At 47.8% G+C, this 15,647-nt stretch overlaps 1 protein-coding gene across 2 annotated transcripts in view; it reads right to left on the bottom strand.

The window, feature by feature from the left end:
- CSF1R (colony stimulating factor 1 receptor) overlaps nt 1–9,688 on the bottom strand; it is a 31,162-nt gene extending 21,474 nt beyond the window's left edge. For both annotated transcript variants that reach the window (XM_084637719.1, XM_084637720.1), the window contains exons 1-5: nt 9,501–9,688; nt 3,818–4,072; nt 2,614–2,898; nt 1,572–1,708; nt 518–677 (exon numbers count right to left, since the gene is read on the bottom strand). In XM_084637719.1, coding sequence (XP_084493845.1) covers nt 518–677; nt 1,572–1,708; nt 2,614–2,898; nt 3,818–4,072; nt 9,501–9,549 — 886 coding nt within the window. In that variant the 5' untranslated portion in view covers nt 9,550–9,688. The remainder of the gene's footprint in view (nt 1–517; nt 678–1,571; nt 1,709–2,613; nt 2,899–3,817; nt 4,073–9,500) is intronic.
- Nucleotides 9,689–15,647: the final 5,959 nt, after the last annotated feature.

Raw genomic sequence — 15,647 nt, 5'->3', positions numbered from 1 at the left:
CAGAGCTAAAAGGATGAGCTGCTTCTTTTTGAACTGCAGAAGTAGCTCTTTCAACTTGCATCTGCATTAGACTTTTATTCTCTTCTATGGATCTGCCACTGGAAGGGAGCACAGACCCACCCTCTCCCAGTGTGGGGCATGCAGTCAGCTTTTGTTTCAATGGCCTCTGCTGTGACCTTGTCTGATTAATCTTTTTAGGGGCTGTTTATTAAACTTGTAGACAAAGAGAAGATCTTCCCTGGCTTTGCATCTGACTGCACCAGCGACCAGATCACTAACTGGATAGTGGCACCTGCCCCTTTTCTCTCAAGACACCTAGACTTCCCTTTTCTATCCACTGTAGAGTTCTGGGATTGAACCAGGTGGGTCTAATCAGGGGGTCTCCACTGGCAAACCAACACAGGGACAAGGTTGTGGTGTTAGATGCAAATGAATGAGGGAGACGAGGTTGTATGTGCGTGTGCATGGGCACAAATTTCATGATCTCACTTTTCTTGCCTGTTCAGGAATTGCTCACCTACAACCTGGAGCACAGCTGAAGAATTACTGGATCCCACAGAATTGTTTGCTACACAACTGTATAGTCCACTGTCTCCTATTGTCACCGCTGGAATGTATAGGGTGAAGGAAACGTAATAGTCCTCTTGTGCAAAGTCGTTGTTGGTAGTGATGGTGACCTGCAGCCATAGGGAAGGAATGTTAGACTGATTTGTTTTGGAACAGAAATCAGTATTAGCGATTACTGTGCCCTTCGTCTTGTTTTCTACCTTACTAGACCTTGTCCAAGAATTTATATGGCTAAAGTGCAGACAAGTGGAGACAAACAGATACAGTTAATTGAAGTCTTCAGTGCAGATACTTGTAGCATAGACAGGCATATAGATTTCTTTACACTCATTGTCAACCCTTTGATTATGAGCTGTAGTTACATTGCATTATCTGAACAGACTGCTATACTTTGTGTGCTAATATCATCTCCTACACTGAGACAGTAACAACTCTCAACCAGGAAGTACTATTTTATCTAACCTAGGTTTTTAAAATGCACTCATCAAAGTTTTATCTATGTATGAAAAGTATTAAAACCAACCCATAATGTACTAAAGTCAACACAAGAAGACCGCCCTTGCTCTCCCCTTCTCGAGGGGAGTGTCTGTGCATTGTGGGTGTTTGTTGTTTTATGAGCTAGGATGTTGATGGGGTTACTGGGGCAAGGCTGGCTTGTAGAAGTGGGTTTTACGTGTCATTTTGCAGGCACTGTTCAGCGAACCCCAATAAAACAACCCCCATTTCATTCTCTCGTACAGTGAGCCACCAAGAATGTGTGCATGTGTCTCTTAACCCTTTGTAAACTGTCACCGCAACAAAGGAGAGAGAGAAAGGATGGCTGTGCTTAGGTCTCCAGCGTTTACGTGCAATACGCAGTCTAATCATGCGCTTCAGTATTGTGCTCCCATCAGCGGCTACCATATGGAAGGCTCCGTGGGTCAGGAATGACTCTGGCCATCCTCTCCCTCCCCATTTTCCAGAGAGATCACATTCCCCCTTACGGACAGGGGAAAATGACTTACATTCTGAGCTGGATGGATCCACTTGATGTTGTACTTGTGGGAAGGAGAAATTAAATTGCAGGTGATCTGGAAACTTTCCCCCTGTATTCGCACATGGTCTTTTTGTTCCACAGTGACTGAAAGCGGCTTTACCATTGCTAAACAAAGGCAGAGATGGGCAAGGATTAGTTACAGGTGGGCTTAAAGGCCTCTGCATCCTTGAAGAATCCCCAAGGACGTGGCTGCTTGGCTCTTGCTGCCATCCACTTTAATCCCTTCACCCATCATTGGCACCACCTTCACCACCATTGTCATCCTCACTCCTCCCAGCACTATCACTTTCAGGGCGGGGACATCACCACGAGCTGGCTCAAAAGCCTTACAGGGTGAGGAATCCCTGTCCCATCTGCCTGTTTGCCCAGCTGCAAGAGCACTGCACCAAGGCCTCAGGATTTGCAGTGTTCCAGTAGGAAGAGCAGATTTTCCTTCAGGCTGCTGGATGCATCTGCAAGGATCTGCATGATGCAAACAGCCAGGAGGTAGAGGAGCAAGATGCCAGGGGTATTATCAGCATTAATAGGAGTCCATCGATCAAATGTATTATTCATGTAGTAACAGCAGTGTACACGGGACTGTCCAATAGCACATCCGTGCTAAACAGAGTACAGAGAAAAGGTTCCTGTCAGGCTGTGGAATAGTCTCCCAAGGAAAGGGGTGGAACCCCATCAATGGGAACATTTAAAACTAGACTGGACATAAGTCCTGGGAATACACAATCAGAAACAATCCTGCATTGGTAGAGGGATGGACTTGGGCTCTGCTTTATAAAGGTGTCTATGGGGATTAGGTGACCAAATCCCACTGAAATTCAATGGGAACTGTTCACCTAACTCCCTTAGGCTCCTTCGAAAATTCTAGCCTCCGTGGCCCAGGAGGTCATTTCCATCTCTAACTTCTATGACCTTTCCCCAAACGAGCTCCCTAGACCCGCTCCTGACAGAGTTAACAATAGCTGCCTCCCCATGGAACTGCTGGAAGAGTGATCAGAAACCTAACCCTTTACCTTTCAGGACAATCAATTGGATTTTCGATGACCTCTCCATTTTTCCATTGATCAGGGCCCCACACCTGTAAGATCCTTTATACTCTTGCTTCACGTTGTATATGGTTACTCCATCCCGAGGGCTGAAAGAAAACTCGGTCCCTGGTAAGACTGGAGAATAATCGTCCTTCAGCAGGGTAACGTTGGACCCATTTTCTGGGTCAGTGATCAGACATGGCAGCTGTGCATCACGGCCTTCGCTTACTCTGACCCTGATGCTATGGACATACCACACCTTCTCGGGATCTATCGATGGAATAAGACAAACCAGATAGTGGAATCAAGCAAAGCGCATACAATAATTAATATTACACTAGGGGGTAATATGCTGCACGCCTTCCCAGAATGGTGGGAGCATAGCTTCGTGGCTTGCAGTGCACCGTGGATTTCCGTCCATGAGGCCATCATAGCACCCCTGCCTGCGTAGGGTCCCCAATAGCAAACCCTCTGCCTGGCAGAGTATATTCAGCAGAAGCCAGGTGACAGTCACCTGTGTGGGCACTAGACAGTGTTTCTTAACAGCTGATCCACGGACCAGTGACGGTCCCTGAGATTTTCCCAACACAGTTTAGGAAGGCAGCAAGCTGGTCCCTGACATCAAAACGGTTGAGAAGCACTGCACTAGAGGAGTGTACTAGAAGCAGTAAGCAAAACCTTTCCGCACAAGAAAGTTATAATGGTATAAGCTAAGGTGTGAATTTAAATGCATACTGTATTGGTCTAGGTCCCAATGAGGTCTCGTTTATGCTGTTTTGGAAGGGGTTTAAACAAAACAAAAAAAGAAAGCCGCTCTAATCCACTCTAATCCCAGAGTATCTCTTATCTGGAATATCCAGCTCTTACATAGCATTTTTCATCCATAGATCTCTAGATGGGGAAACTGAGGCATGGAGCAGTGACATGACTTGCCCAGCTCATCTAGCGAACCAGTGGGAGGCCAGGAATATGGACTCCAGGCCTTCTGAGGCCCAGTCCAGTGCTCTATCCAGGAGGCCACGTTGTCTCCCTAAGGGTGAATAAGAGTGTCCACATGTGGGGGAGAGGGTTATACTGGTATAATTGGTATTGGTATGGCTACAATTGTATCAGGGTAACAGGTAAAACTATCCTGTGTAGACAACCCTTAAATGAGTGTGACAGTAAGCGAAGGAACGGCATTAGCTACCTCTCACAAAGAGATGGACGGACGCTCGCTCCACGTCTCCGCCGTGGGTATAAGCGCACTGATAGGTGCCGGTGTCCCTGTACGTGGCACTGGTAATAGTGAGAGTGCTGTTAGTACCCCTCGAGTCCACGATCATATTCCGTCTGGTGCCGACCCATTCCACGCTGAAATCCCCAGAGCAGCGCCAGGTTACGGGGTCTCCTTTGTTCACAATCATGGCGGTGACATTAGGGTCGATTGTCGGAGATGCCGAGCCTGCAAACAAGAAAGAGAGGATAGGTGAACAACCAGCGTGCCTTACAGATAAACTGGTGGGATCTCATCTCACCTCGCATGGAATATCTTGGCAAGGGCACAAGGAACAGTTGCCATAAAGACTGGGGTGGCTGGCCAGAATTGGACTTTTGGTTCATTTCATACTCATAGCCCAGATTCTAGGCTGATATGGTTGGCTGGGCTTTTTATTTTAATTACTTCTCTGATGGAATGAATTTTAGGCTAGGAGGGGTATTTGCTGTCAGAACATTCAGAGCCTTAGGTGGCAAAATCCACTGTTTTGCACTGATTAATCCAGGCTCCAGGGTTGCTTTGTTTTACTTTCTTAGAAGTTGTTTTTTTCCTATTGATCAGCATTTATTTGGCCGTAAATTTCACTGTGGAGCTGTAAGCACATTGTGTAAATTGTGCTGGGACATACTCCTACTCCTGCATTTTTAATCCAGCAGCAATCAATGCCATTTTCTTTTGTTTACTTCTCTCTGTGTACTACATTAGTGCTAACATCAGAACAGAACAGGAAAGAAATGTGCCAAACTATTTTGTGCAGAGCAACTGAAAGAGCTCAAAGCACTGATTTTGTTTCAAAAACTGTTTTGGGGAAACTAATTTCTTGGTGGCTGAGTCGTGGATTTTGAAAATTACAAAATAATACATGGTACTTGTATAAGTACTCAAATACTGTGGTGATAGAGGCCAGATAACTACCCAGATCTGATAGCATTTCATCCTTAGTACTCACAGAATTGTATAAAGGGAAGCATTATTATTCCCATTTTACAGATGGGGAAACTGAGGCACGGAGCATTTAAATGACTTAGCCAAGGTCAAACAGCGAGTAATTGGCCAGGCCAGGGGTGGAACCCAGTCCTCCTAACTCACAGACCTGTAGCTATGCACTGGGCCACATGATCTCCTAGCCTAATGATCACCATTTTACAGTGGGTCACACTTCAGGCCTGAATTTGAGTTGCCATATTTGCCTTTAAGAGGCATTGTGGAACTAACTCCTTCATCTGTTTGAGTAAAGGGGAACCTGGAACCTCCTTCAGTCCTCACTGTCATAGAGAAACACATTTATTTTGTCTTGTCAGCGAGTTCTTTTAGTCACTGCCTATATTTAAGGAGAGGGGGGAAGTGAAAAATGAATCAGTGCCTTATGGGGAAAAAGCTGCAATAACACCCTCATGACAGGTTTTCTTTCAGGGGACAGGAAACACATTGCAAATGGCTATCTGTGCTCTGAGGGGGTTGGCTTCCCCCCCCCAATACACAGCCAGCCCCTTCCAAGAGCTGGCTGTTCTCCCACTTCTGCTTTTCTGAACACTAACCTCTTCCCCAGATCTTAAAAGAACATACACTCAAGTTAAAAAAACCCCTTCCTATACTGGAAAAGTGCTCCTAGTGTAGACGTGGCCTAACTCAACAGGAACTCAACGAGCAGACTCCAACAGAGCTGTGTATGAGCAATTGGAAAGGACGACATATGGAATATTTGACATTTATTCCTCTTGAACTTTTTTTTGCTGTTTTTTGACTTCTTATAGAAACAGGAAAAAACCCATTTAGTCCCCAAGCAGAGAATATCCCACAATCCCTTTGAAACCATATTTTCCATGTATCTACAGTTTCCTGCTCCCTTCTATGCTAGAGCTCTGTATGAGGGGATGGGAGTGGATCTGCTTGTATGTTGGTTTCTTGTCCAGCCATCAGTGTGCCTTGCTGTCACTGTTTTGCTAACTGGTTTGCTTGGTAAACTTAGCATTGGCCATTAGTATTAAGGATATGTCTACACTGCAGTCGGGAGGTGTGATCACAGCACCTGTAGACATACCTGAACTAGCTTTGATTAAAGCAGATAAAGCATGCACCAGGGCCAGTACCCGAGTGTGAGTGGAGTTGCTGGTGAGATGCATTAGGACAGTAAATCAGCCCCCCCCCCCCGTAACGTGGCAGGAGCTCTGGCTCAGGGTTCTGTTCTCCTGCTGACCAGAATGCAATCTCACACAAAGCTGGAGAGCGTCACCCACCAACTTCCTCATTGTTGTCGGTAACTGCTGGCCATTGGCTTCATCACACCATGGTTGTGTAACAATGACCTCCAGTTGCAGGATGAAGCCCATCCCCCTTGACCATCCCAGCCACAACAATTAGCCAGGCCCCTTCATTGGGCCAGAGCTTGTTGTTCTTTAAACTTATTTTCCCAGGGACTCTAAGCTCAGAGGCAGATGCTAGTATCCGGTGAGGTTCCAGCCTGAGAGTGCATGGAGGCCCAGCGACGTCCCCCAGGCTCACACAGAGTCAGCAGGACTTAAATCAGATGTTGGAAATTGAAAGGGCATGGGGCCTCATGGCTCAGTGTCCTGCATTAGAAGCAATTCCTGAGGCACTAACTAACCAGAGTCAACTGCAGCATCCTTCAGTGCCCAATCTCTCTCTCTCACACACATCCCAGCTGTCTAGTCCATAATATTCTAATAGCCAGGCAGCTCCAGTTGCCTCCAGAATCAGGAATAACCTTACATCTATGTCCCTACCGGAGCGTAGCCCACATTGCATCCCTCACTGCCCTGTGGGGATGTCCAGTGAAGTGACACTCCATGCCTTTGTTAGGACCCCCTTGAAAATGGTATAGTCCCTTGGCAGACTTGTCCCAGCATGCAAGGTGTCAAACACTCAGGGGCTGAATGTTCAAATGGAGTTAGGCTTCTAACTTCTATTTAGTTTCCTAACATCCACTGAAATCAACAGAAGTTAGAAGCCTAACTCCTTTGAAGGGGTCAGCCCTCAAAGCCCAACCTTCAAACACAGGTGCCTTAAAAGGGTGTCCAGATTCCACCCTGGGATACGCAAACAACCAGTCGCTGCATGCAAGTGGGGCATCTGATGTGGGATTTGCCCAGCCTATTTGATCTGGGGGCAGGGATGCCATGTTTGGGAACTGGGCCCAAAGTTATTAAAGAAATATAGCATATCTGGGACCCAGCAACTGTACTGTGACCTAGCAGGAGGAAACACAGCAATGCCAAAAGAAACAACTAAGGAGTCAAGAAACAGATTAATCAAATTCAGACAAAGCAAAATACAACCCACTGGAGACTTATGCAGGGATAATGCTGGTTCATGCAAACCTAGGGATGCTTCAAGATTCTTGGTGCTGTGGGATTTCTGAATAACTGTGATAAAACTCAGCTATCAAAGGCTTCATGGGGGAACTCTGTAGGGAAATACCCAGCAATGCCTAATGAGATGGACCCACTGAATGTGGATCTTCATTGTAAACGTGTCTATGTTTCCAGTGGAGATCCTGACAGAGTTCTCTAGGCTCCAGGAAACCTTGTGTCTCCCCAGTAACTGCCTAGTTCACATTATCCCAAGTTCCCATCCTACCCAGGGTTCCCAGCCATTCCTGTCTTCCTGGGACAGTCCCAGATGCTCAGTTTCATGGAGGAACTGCACAGTTCCTTAAAGGTTAGGGTTAGAGTTCGGTTGCAGGGGAGAGGGACTGGGGAGGGAACCTCTCCCACAATGTCACCATTGCTTGAAATGCAAAACCAGAAAACACTCAGTTTCCAGAGGGGTCCCCTTTCCATATTTTATTTTGCAAATGGGCGGGAGAATCCTGCATGCTTCTCTTGGAGGACTGAAGAGAGACAATGACAGGGAACGGGCATAGCATCCAAATCAGAACAGACAGCACAGACTTTGCTGTATTTCTCTCCCATCCCATTCCATTGAAAGGCTTAACAATACCCTTGGCCTAGCCCTTCACAATGATTGGAGAAAGCAGGCTGAAGTGGCTTAGGCATGTTGTAGGGATATAAAAAAATTCCAGTATTCCTAGACAAGCCTTTGACTGGATCCCACTTGGTGCAAGACAGAAAAGAGAAGGAGAAGAGATGACATAAAAAAAAGATCGGAGAAGACGTTGCTGCTGTGGGAATAGATTATAATGGAGCAAGAAACGTGGCACTAGACAGCTAGAGGTGGAAACACTGGGTCATAAGGCACAAAAGCATCTAATCTATATGCACCACCAGCATCACCAAAGGGCTGCAACCCTCAAACACAATCTGATACAGCGCCCCAATACCCTAGCCACTGCCGAGTTTACAGGCCACCTGCAGGAACCAGCGCTGGCTATTCATAGCATGCTCTTGAGTGGAGCTCTTGAGCATGCTCATGCTCTTGAGTGGAGGGGGACTGAGTTGAGAATAAGTGCCCCTCAGATGCAGCCCATGATTTTCACTGGGGATCCTGCCTTCCCAAGAGAAAAAAAAACCACCAGGGCTTGTCCACGCCCATCCAATAACACTTAGCACGTCTACAGTGCCTTATATGTTCAAAACAATGGTGCAGGCGTTACGAATAGAATGAGCCCACAGCTTAGCGGAGATCTGTCCTGGGGCTCTATTGGTTCCTAGCCCTTTGCTCTAACAGCTGGGACACAAGGGACTGGACTGACACAGGCAGATGGGCACCTAGAGGATTTTACAAAACTGCCTCAGTATGTTAGGTGCCTAACTCCCATTGTTATTTATTATCTGGATTCTCAGAGCGTCTCGGATCCCTTGTCAGGGACCAGGACCCCCATCAGAGGCGCAGTACAGACAGAACAAAAGTCAATGGGAGTTAGTTGCAGAACTTGATTTGTAAACTCCACTTGGTGCCTCTCTGCATCTTTAGGCACCTAAATACCTTTATAAATCTGGCCCTAGGAGCCTCAGATTGTCTTGTAAATCCCTGATAATGTTGGCATGTTGCTCTTAGTGCAGCATCATTCTCTTGTGCCCAGTGCTATAAATGAGCCATAATGAGTCTGCAAGGCAAACCACACCTTGCCTATTCCGGCTGTGTCGGAGGGGCCGCCTTTTAACTCTCCCACCATTGCAGCAGTTGCCCCCTGCAACAGTCTGCTGAATGAGGGGCTGTAACGCTTCATCCCAGCCCCCCTTGGTTTGCTGGGGATGGGATCATGAGTGCTGCGCTCCCTTTTGGATTCGGGGCTGCATGCTCTTTGGGCCAAACCCGGAGCACCTTGCTGAACTTCCGTTCCATCCTGACCCAGGCAGAGCGCTAAGGGCCAGATTTTTAAAGGTGTTCCTGAAGCCGTTAGGCACTCGAGTGCTTTTGCAAACCCCAGTTGGCGTCTATCTGCATCTGTAGGGTCCTAAACACCTTTAAAAATCCGGCCCAGTGACTTTAATGGGAGTTTGCTGGAGAAAGGGTGGAGCAAACACTGACCAGGGAGCTTGGGATCCCTCCTGTTCTGCAGAGTCACCTATGGGTCATGCAGAAAGAGTCTCCCCAACATGCAAGTCTCTCTCTAGACACATCCTACATGCCACCGCTTTCCAGCTGCCGCGGGCTCACATTGGCTCAGTGGAGTTGGTGCTGTCAGACCTACCATGCCAGATGCCAGCTGCTGCCAGAAGCACCAGGACGGCAGGGTCCATCTCCCTTGGACTGAAGGTGCCTCTTCAGGTGAAGGAACAAGTGCTTCAGCTCAGCGGATCCTCCCGAGTAGAACGGAGAAGGCTGGAATGGAAAGCGCTGCTGAGTCGTCTTCAACTGTTCTCTGCTGCCGTCTCTCTCTGGGATAAACTTCTCCTTTTCTTTCTGAACTGACCACAAGTTAGGAAATCCCTATTTTTTGTTTGTTTATTTTTAAAAAAAAGAGTTACACAGTGTCACCAGTGGCAGAGGACACCACTGCACACCGCTCTGCTCAGAACCTTTCCAAACCCCACCTTTCAGCGCAGGCCTGGGTTAGCCTCCTCCCACCCCTGTCTCCTCCTGGGTTTGTGATGGGTCAATTATTTACAGTCCTAAAAGCTGGATCGTGAAGTGGAGATTTACGGAAAACGTTCTTGACGTGAAACACGCACTAGCGTAAGCTGCAGGGACAGGCCAATGCACTGCAATGGCCCGACAGTAAGCTGCAGGGCTGGGGGCCGGGCTGTTGAGAATTCAACTACATTCCCACCATGGCAGAAATTAATCCAGAAATCATTTCAAAGGGATTGTCAGGGCAAATTTGACACCAAATGCAGGTTGTGTGAAGCCAGGGAGCACACTGGGGTACAGCCGTGGAGAGCTGGCGCATAGTGTCAAACCCTGAGGGCCTTCATCTGTGGCTTCCCAGTGAAATCAGAGGGAGTGATGTCCACGAAAGGACTGAACAAAGGCAAGATCCTCAGGATTCAGACTGTAGAAGCCAGGTTGTACCTGAGGCCATTATTCCATATGGGCAACAGGCAACCCATGCATGGGAGGAGCCTTGTTTGTTTTATATATGTACATATTAAATGTAAGGAGAAGCACCCAAGGTTAGGCCTCCCCACTAGCATCAACAGTAGGACAGTTCAGTGAGCATTATCCGTAAGCATTAGTGAAGTTGTGGCCACTTCTCACCCTGCCGAAACCGTTGTAAACCAAGAGCCAAGGGCTGTATATGCTAAAGCAGCAGTTCTGTGCTGAACTTTGGAGTGAAACAGCTTTATGGGGCTACATGCAGTCAGTGGGCCAGGGACTCAGTTGGTGTAAATCAATATCGCGCCAGTGAAGTCAACGGGGCCATGCCAATTTCCACCCTCTGAGGATGTGGCCCGATGCATGGCCCATGGTGTATTCTGCAGATAGCACCAGCTGCCTTTGCTGCCTTTTTCTTTAGCGCTTTGCAACTTGTACATGCTCAAAGAAATCCTTGTGCCAGTGTTTCTGCAAAATGCCAGGAGACCTCAAACACAGGTGCTGGAACTAGGGATCTGGGGGGTGCTGCAGCACCCCCTGACTTGAAGTGGTTTCCATTATATCCAGGATTTACAGTTTGGTTCAATGGTTCACAGCACCCCCCGCATAAAAATTGTTCCAACCCCCCTGACCTCAAATGCATGGAAAGGCAGGCTTGTAAAACTCCTGTCAGTTATTTGGTACCTTGCTCCACCTAGCAGGGGAGACAATTTACCATAAACTTTGTGGTGCTCCAGCCCCACTTCTGCTCTGACCGTATTTTTTTCCTCTATGGAAGGAGCTTAAGAAAGGATTTTGGTTTTTCCATATAGTCTTATGCTCTGAGGTGACACTCACATTGCAAAACAATACGTCTGCCTTCTTGCCATAATGCACACCCTTTTCAAAGGCATGGCTCAGAGCGGCTTTATGGAAAGTGAGGTCGGGAATATTCTTTGTGACCTGTACCATGGTATCCTTCCAAATAACTCCTTCAGCTGCCAGTATCTGGCAAATGGGTGTAATTAGATGTCTCAGCCAGGCACCATCTCCAGTTGTGTGATTGCAGCTCGCCCTCTCTGGTCAGGCCAGAGGATGGGTGGGGGACGGAAGAAGCACTAGACATGAGCTCAGCCATTAGTGATTCATTGTTTCCTCCATACATGCATCTGACGCCCACAAGCAGCAATGGGGATTCCACATGTGCTGGTGAGGTAGAACACACAGGTACCTATGGAATAAGCTGCCCATAGGGAATCAGCCCTGTGAATGACAGGCGACGTGGCTCATGCTCTTTGCTGAGGCTGCCTCAGAGGGAGTCAATAAATGCTCACTTTGATGGTTGTTTATGATGTGGGAACTTGTCCACTGAGCACACAACTGAGACTTGTTGCACACCGGTCACCACAGAGTGTCCAATATCTTTTATCATTACCAAACTGGGCTTGTCAGTGCAGGCTTTGCTGGTCCAATTGAATCTGTTGCCACCAAATGACCTGTTTATGCAAGTGGGAGACTTCAAAGAGTCCTTTCTCAAGGAGGTGTGCAGCCTATGCATTATTGATTACGTACTGTTATTATTTATTGGCCGAGCTCGTAGCTAATGACCTATTTTGGAAAGCAGTCCTCTTCTTACAGAACACTAGCCTTTCCAGCCAAATCAAGTTCAAAGCCAGGAAAGAAACCTGACACCAAATTAAAGCTAACATCTAAGTGTGTTAAAATGAACACAGCAGGAAATATCCTGCATGCAAATGCCAAAGCATAAAGCCAAACTGAGGCTGATTTGACCTTGTCCATAGCTAAGTGAGGGCTTGAATTAATCAAGCTCAAGAACCAATGTGATGATTTATCTGCTCCCTTCACTCTTCTGTCTGGCAGGAAGAAACAGCGGGGGGCGGGGAAGGGAAGGGAAAAGAGAAATGGCATGAACGTGGTTTGGCACTAATCAGAATTTGTAAAAAGGGCCCTGGAAAGTGCTGCCACAGAAATGCCATGCAGTAGCATAGATGTAATGCCTCTCTGTGGATCAGGGGGTCCAGGATTTGGATCAGAATTTAATTAACACTGGCTAGCCCTTGAGGATGTGAGGAAAGTCTGGGGGCGGGGGGTTAAAGAAAAGACAGCTTTTGGAAGGAAAATGTTTCCTTTCGGTAGTTTTTCCTGGCTTAGCCAAGGAAAGAAGAATTGCCACTAAAATCTGCAGTGCAGGGCAGAGGAGGGGGAGTCTGTCTCAAATGAGGGTCACGTCCCAGAGCTGGGCGTTTGCAGGTGAGGAGATGATGCACACTGGCTGCTCAAAAGTGCAGGAGACGTTTGGGCTAATTCTCTTTCTCTGTCTTTCGGGCCAGAGGGGATTTCTAAAGCCTGTTTATCTCTCCTCTTCCTTTTTTCCAGGAACAAATGCCAACTCAGAGGGAACTGACTCACCAGAACGAACAAGTGCTAAACCAGCCCAGCTCATTACAGGGACAGGAACAAGCTCTCAAGCAGCTCATCCATTACTTCTTCCCTCTGGACAGGCCCATAGCAGAATGTGCAAAATGCCAGCAAACCAACCACTGAAAACCCCGGATAACAAAGCACAGCACTGCTGATGGGACTGGAATGCTGGTGGACCTGGGATACCTGAGCTGTGATAGTCTAGATTAGTGTATGATCCTATCACCCCCACTGGCTGGTCCCAGCGACTACAACAGGCTGCTAAATGCGGACGGCTAATAGCCTTATTCCTCGCCTAGCCCTTAACTCTGAAAAAATTCCTATCATGTTACCACCAGATCAAATTTGGGAGGGAGGAGGAAAAGCTAGTGTAGACTCAGCTTCCATAGTAGGGCCTGTGCTTTCGCAACTGAAGACCCCGGGTTCTTCCCTTCTGGCGACTTTGGTCACGGGTCACTGGCACGCTGGGGAAAGAGATGCTGAAGTTCTTACAATAAGTAAGTGCCAGAGTCACTTTTAGGAAGGCTTCAAGGGAAGCTGATGGCTGCAGCAAACCTCTGGCCCATGGGGGCTATTGCTGGTGGTTGTTTCTCCTAAGATGCGATGGCCGATACTGCTCCATCTCCAGTAGCAATGTTAGCATCCCAGCACCTAAACACATCATACTCAGTACCACAGCCTCATTTCAGGCTGGCACTGAGCCTGTTCCGCTGGAGCCCATTTCACCAGATGCCAGGCATTGCTACCCAGGTAACTGACATCAAAGAGCCAGAGGGCAAAAGCACGGCACCCTAACTGATCCTGGTGCGGCAGAAAGATGTAATGAGGGCTCCTGGAGCATCGCCAGTAAAATCCCCCTGCTATCACTAGGAAGCATAACATGATCATATAAGGCTACCAGGTTAAGGAGAGAAGAGAGACAAGGTCACCACGGGACGTGCTCAGACACTATGGATAGACAGTCCACAACGTGAGGGTGACAACTCATCACATACCAGGTCTTCCACATAAAAAGCAATTTTACTGAGGCTACCAAACCTTGCTCAGTGTTCCTGGGAACCAATTCAACAGATAGAGCAGTGATACTCAGACTGTGGCTCGAGAGCTGCAAGTGGCTCTTTAACGTGTCTCCTGCGGCTCTTTGCAGCACGTGATGTTTAAACACTGTCGTTTAATTATTAGTCAATCTCAGCTGTTAACCAACCAGGATGCTTTTACGATGTTGTTAATCAATTGTAGAACACTCAGTCAGTCACTCTGCTGCAAGAATAATATAGCTACATATAAAAATAGTAAAGGAAACAGTGAGTTCACACGTCGGTGGCTCTTTTGGGTAATGTTGATCGCTAATTTGGCTCCTGAGCCACGGTTCTAAAGCCTCCCCCGGCCAATGCCATTAGACCATGTTCAGTGTTGTGAATAACAACAGAAGGCCTCTGTTTTCTTTTGGCTTCCCATAGGGCTGTCTGTGCATAAGGAGCTGTAATTCCATCTGGGAAAAGCAAACAGCCCCCTTTGGTTTTCCTCAGTAAATTGTGGAACATCAGCCTGGGTTGTGGGCCCCACACGCAGCTGCTAGTGAGAGCTGGTTTTCTTAAAGGGGCCCTCTCCAGATTCTAGTATGTTCCTGAGCAGTGTTCAAAATCCGTGAGTGTCCATCTGTGCAGAGGTTCCTTCCGTGTACTAGCGTCCATGAACAGAGCAGCCCTTTGCAAATAGCTCGGAGCAGATGTACTGGACCACAGAGAAAAGAGGAAACAGAACTGGTACTTTGCTGGATTTCTTTCTAGGCACATTTACCACATCCAACTACATCACGAGCAGTGCTCCAGAGATAGCCCCCTCTGCTGCCATCAGAACTGCCTGAGCTGGGCATTCCGGGGCTGCAGGAAGAGGACAACTTTCCCCACACATCCCATTGAGCAAAAGTTCAAAGTCCACTCCCTATGCTGAGAGAACAGTTGTCCCCCTCCAGGGATGTGGGAGACCCAGGGTCTGATTTCCAGAGGTGCTGAGCACCTGCAGCTCTCACTGATTTGAAATGGAGTTATTGGTGCTCAGCACCTCTGCAAATCAAGCCCCAACTAGAAAGGCAGCCGTTGATCTCATCCCCACCAGTGGGTCAGTGCGGTTATCTTCGGAACTGATGAATTGGGAAGGCGAGCATAAGGGTCACTCATCCAGGGGCTGAACGTACCAGAGGGGCAAAGAACGCAAAAGTAAATGTAAACCCAAAGGAACCAATGCTGCATTCCCACAAGGGGAAACCAGAGCTTCAGAGCTGCCCACAGACCCCAGGGGCAGCAGAACATTTGAAAGGGTACGTTGTGTGTGCTGGCAAAACTGCCTAATCCACATCCCAGAGGCAGAATGAACTCTGTCCTCCTGCTCCATTCAGCCACAGATTGCTGGAAGGGTATTTCCATAAGCCACAATTGGGAGGCCAGGCCATTGTCATCCTCCAGCTCCTTCTCACCAAAGAGCACAGGTAGGCCATGGTCCAGGAAATGCAGATGGCACTGGTGTAGCTGCACCACTTCAGAGTGTCAGTGTCTGGAGAACATATGCCTTTCTCTCACTGGAAACCACATGGCCAAGGGCTGACATGTAGCCGGGAGAACTGCTCTCCACTGAGAACTGAAGTTGGCTACAGCAAATAAGGTTTAAAAAGAAAAGCTGTCCTCTATGAGGGATGCTCCTCAGTCAGCGTACTCCCAAAGGAGGGCAAGCATGTGCACTATTGCTAGTTGCACTGCGACCAAGGAGACTGCACGCCTGCTAATTTTAGGGCTAAATTACTGGAGTCAGAGGAAAGCATGAAATCTTGCTACATAGTTTTACAATGGAGAGAGCAGGGAGATCAAATCAGGTCACTCACACA

The sequence above is a fragment of the Lepidochelys olivacea genome, assembly GCF_965140295.1.
Source record: "Lepidochelys olivacea isolate rLepOli2 genome assembly, chromosome: 8".
Classification (NCBI taxonomy): Eukaryota; Metazoa; Chordata; order Testudines; family Cheloniidae; genus Lepidochelys; species Lepidochelys olivacea.
Note: the sequence above shows the minus strand (reverse complement) of the source record. Positions and strands in the feature narration are given on the sequence as shown.